Below are 3,145 nucleotides of genomic sequence, written 5' to 3' on the forward strand. Positions count from 1 at the left end.
CGCAGGCCCCCCCCGACCGCGTCGAACTCATCGGCGCGGGCTCTCTCGGCTACGGGACCGGCCCCAGCTTCGGCTGAGGGCTGCCAAGCTGCCGAGCCCAAATCACTGTGAGAGTCGTGATTTCTTGTTGGTTTTCTAAAATCTCTCAGCGATTGTGGGGACTACACAGAGAGAGAGATTTTTAGACTACAAAATCCGTCGTCACATGAAGGGTAACTTTTTCCGTGGGGGGGGGGGGGGCGTATGGTGCCGTCGGCGGGAGGCTGGGTCTGTCAGCTGACGGGCGGGGGGTATGGTCTCGAGGTGGGTGGGTAGGTAGGTCGTGTAGGTAGGTAGGTAGAAAGGTAGAAAGGTAGAAAGGTAGAAAGGTGAATGTGGGGTACCCGCAAAAAGTCCGAACCTGGCTCTGCGCGCTTTGTTGGCCCACCGTTGGAATGCGATACGGTCTGGCTCGACTTCGCTGAGCAGCGCTGTAGTTCCCCGCCCTCTCACGCTCCGCCTCTCGCCTCGCCAGGCAAGTCCACCGGCGTGCACGCCATCGACCCGCATGCCCGCCGCAAGCAGGGCATGACCCTGAAGAAGGCGCAGCCGGGCGCCCCGTTCGGCTGGACCTCGGAGGGCACGCCGTATATCGGCACTCAGTACTGCGTCGACTTCCGCACGCCGACCGGCCGCCTCGCCTCGCTCTCCACCCGCAACGGAGGCGAAGCATACCACTGGCAGAGTCTCGGCGGCGTGTCCGCTAAGGTGGCCAGCTCCGCGCTCGAGACGCACGGCCGAATCGACCAGCTTATGGCAGGCGAGTCGGGCCGTCCCTGCGGCGAGATCCTGTCTGCGTCCGACCTGGCGACAGTGCGCGCCGCCTTTGTGCGTGTGTTGGGTGAGGAGGTCGTCCGGCAGTTTGAGGCTGCGGGCGAGGAGGCGGGTGAGGCCGAGGTTAAGAGCGAGGAGGCCAAGAGCGAGGCCAAGAGCGAGGTCAAGCGCGAGGTCAAGGCCGAGGCTGGCAAGGCCGAGGCTGGCCGAGAGGCCGAGACGGTCATGGACAAGAAGCGCAAGGCGCGGATGGTGCGTGCGCCCCGCTGCCTGCAGTGCCAACTGCTGCAGGGTGGACCTGACCATAGCGCCGCGTCCACAGGCACTCTCCGACGCGCGGCAAGCACGGAACCTCGAGGGCGAGGGCGAGGGACCCGGGTCCAAGCAGCCGAAATCAAAGCGGCCAAAGGCAGAGGCCTCGGGCGAGGCGGCACCCGTCGACTGAGGCCGAGGGAGGCGGCCAGCCGGTGGGGAGGGCGCTTGCATGTGGCACAGTACGCTTGAGCCGGTACGTGGGGCGCTCCGAGAGGCGCCGAGGGGCTACTGTGTTTATTGACATCATTGCTGACACAGGGTCAGGTGGACCACGCACGTACGTTCACCGACAGCGACACGCGCGCGCGCCGCGGGCCCAACACGCACCCCTGTCCGCAGTGACACAGTGACCTTGAGGCCCCCTGAGCCCTGTGCCCCTCCCCCGCCCGGACGCGGAGACACCAGACACGCCGGCCGCGCGGTCCGGCCGCCATGTGCCTGTGTATAACAACACTCAACAGAAAACGTCACATATCACAACGGCTCGGCGGCCCCTCTCGGGGCCCTCCTCTCCAACCGCGGGTCACACAAGTCACGGCTCGCCACGGACAGGACACCGCGAGGGATTTCGGGACCCTCGCGAGCCCCAGCAGCGCACCATGTCATGCGCTCCCACGCACGCAAAATCTCACAAAGACGGGGGCCCTCCCCCCTCCCTGCCCACCATGCCGGACACCGCCGCGCGCAAAGCTAGGGCTGCGGGCGGAGTCCCCCAAGAGAGACCCAGAGTACGGGAGGCCACAGAGAGCAGCCCCTCCGCCACAGCGAAGGGGGCCTCACCGGCCGCGCCTGCCCTTCCTCTGGCCCAGCACCTCCCCTCGAGCATCCGCCGCCGCCGACGGCGAGCTAGGCGCGGCTGGCGGCGGGGAGGGGAAGGAGGGCGAAGGAGCGCGCAAGCCGGGTATGGACAGGTCCTCGGTCAGGACAGGTCCTCGGCAACAAAGGCGTGGCGGACGCAAGTCGGCGACTCGGCGGGCGGCTGGCCGGCGAGCTTGGCGTGCGCGAGCGCCGGCTCGCTGTCCGCAAGGACCGTGCTCGCCTCTGACTCAGCCGTCGACTCGGCGTCGGAGGAGGACGTCTCGTCTGCGCAGGTGCCGACCGGGGGGAGGAGGAAAAACGAGAGGAAGGGGATGGGGCCGAAGGCGAGGATCGAGGCCCACGGCGCGGCGAAGTCGCCGTGCGCCGTGCCGAAGACGTGGTCGCACATCGGCGAGACGAACCCGTAGTTGAGCCACGGCGTCTTGTGGTGCTGGACGTGGAAGTCGCGGCAGGCGCCGAGCCACGCGGGCGGGTCAGCCTACAGGACGGTGCCAGGAGAGGGTCCAGGAGAGGTCTAGGAGAGGTCCAGGAGAGATCTAGCCATCAGGGCGAGTCCGCCTTGTGGGCGGTCTCGTGCGCGAACTCGAAGGCGAGGTAGCAAAAGGCGAGCCACGGGTAGAAGGGCGGGTAGCGGGACACGCCGAGGGCCGCGTGGACGGCGTAGACGAGCAGGCAGAGGGCGCCTGTCGGACGTGTCCGGGAAGTGTCGTGGAGGAGGCGGCACCGAGGGCGGGGAGCGGCTGGAGGTGCGGCTGGAGGTGCGGCTGGAGGTGCGGCTGGAGGTGCGGCTGGAGGTGCGGCGCCTCCGTAGAGCTGGATCATGCCGGCGGGGCTGCGGAGGTGCTTGTGGTCGTGCGGGCGGCGGTGGTGCGTCCAGTGCGTCGGGCGCAGCACGTGGTGCTGGAGGGCGCGGTGGTAGACGTACCTGGGGGGAGAGGGGGGTGGTGGGCTTCTATTTTTCGCTTTGTTTCTTCCTTACTTTATCTCTAATTTGTTCTATTTTTCCCCTCTTGTCCTATTCTTTCTTTTTTGTTTTATCCTGTTTAGCGTTCTTCCTTTCACTTTTTTCCTGGTTCCTATTGTCTTTTATCTTTACTCCTTTGTTCTTCTCTTTTCTCATCTTTATTTCCTTTTTTTTTTATTGGTCTTCTTCTTGTTTTGTTCTTATTCTGTATTTTTTTTGTGTTCTTGTATTTCT

The 3,145-nt window shown here is 65.0% G+C and overlaps 2 protein-coding genes across 2 annotated transcripts; one reads left to right on the forward strand and one right to left on the reverse strand.

Moving 5' to 3' along the window:
- Positions 1–372: 372 nt before the first annotated feature.
- Positions 373–1,382, forward strand: EMIHUDRAFT_456593 (hypothetical protein; the record flags this gene model as incomplete). The annotated part of the gene is made up of 2 exons (XM_005782796.1): positions 373–1,065; positions 1,136–1,382. The coding sequence occupies 2 exons, from the start codon at positions 373–375 to the stop codon at positions 1,256–1,258; spliced, it is 816 nt and encodes a 271-aa protein (XP_005782853.1). The 3' UTR covers positions 1,259–1,382.
- Positions 1,383–1,567: 185 nt separating this feature from the next.
- EMIHUDRAFT_456594 (hypothetical protein) lies at positions 1,568–2,872 on the reverse strand. Its single transcript, XM_005782797.1, has 3 exons — positions 2,751–2,872; positions 2,506–2,630; positions 1,568–2,425 (listed from the first exon to the last, which is right to left on the reverse strand). The coding sequence occupies exons 1-3, from the start codon at positions 2,767–2,769 to the stop codon at positions 2,048–2,050; spliced, it is 522 nt and encodes a 173-aa protein (XP_005782854.1). The 5' UTR covers positions 2,770–2,872; the 3' UTR covers positions 1,568–2,047.
- Between the last annotated feature and the right edge of the window lie 273 nt (positions 2,873–3,145).

The sequence above is a fragment of the Emiliania huxleyi genome (genome assembly GCF_000372725.1).
Source record: "Emiliania huxleyi CCMP1516 chromosome Unknown EMIHUscaffold_186, whole genome shotgun sequence".
Classification (NCBI taxonomy): domain Eukaryota; phylum Haptophyta; order Isochrysidales; family Noelaerhabdaceae; genus Emiliania; species Emiliania huxleyi.

Excerpts from the sequence above, each read along its gene's own strand:
- EMIHUDRAFT_456594 (XM_005782797.1), bottom strand. Across the intron at positions 2,426-2,505 it reads CGCACGAGACCGCCCACAAG|GCTGACCCGCCCGCGTGGCT; the intron begins GCGGACTCGCCC and ends ACCGTCCTGTAG.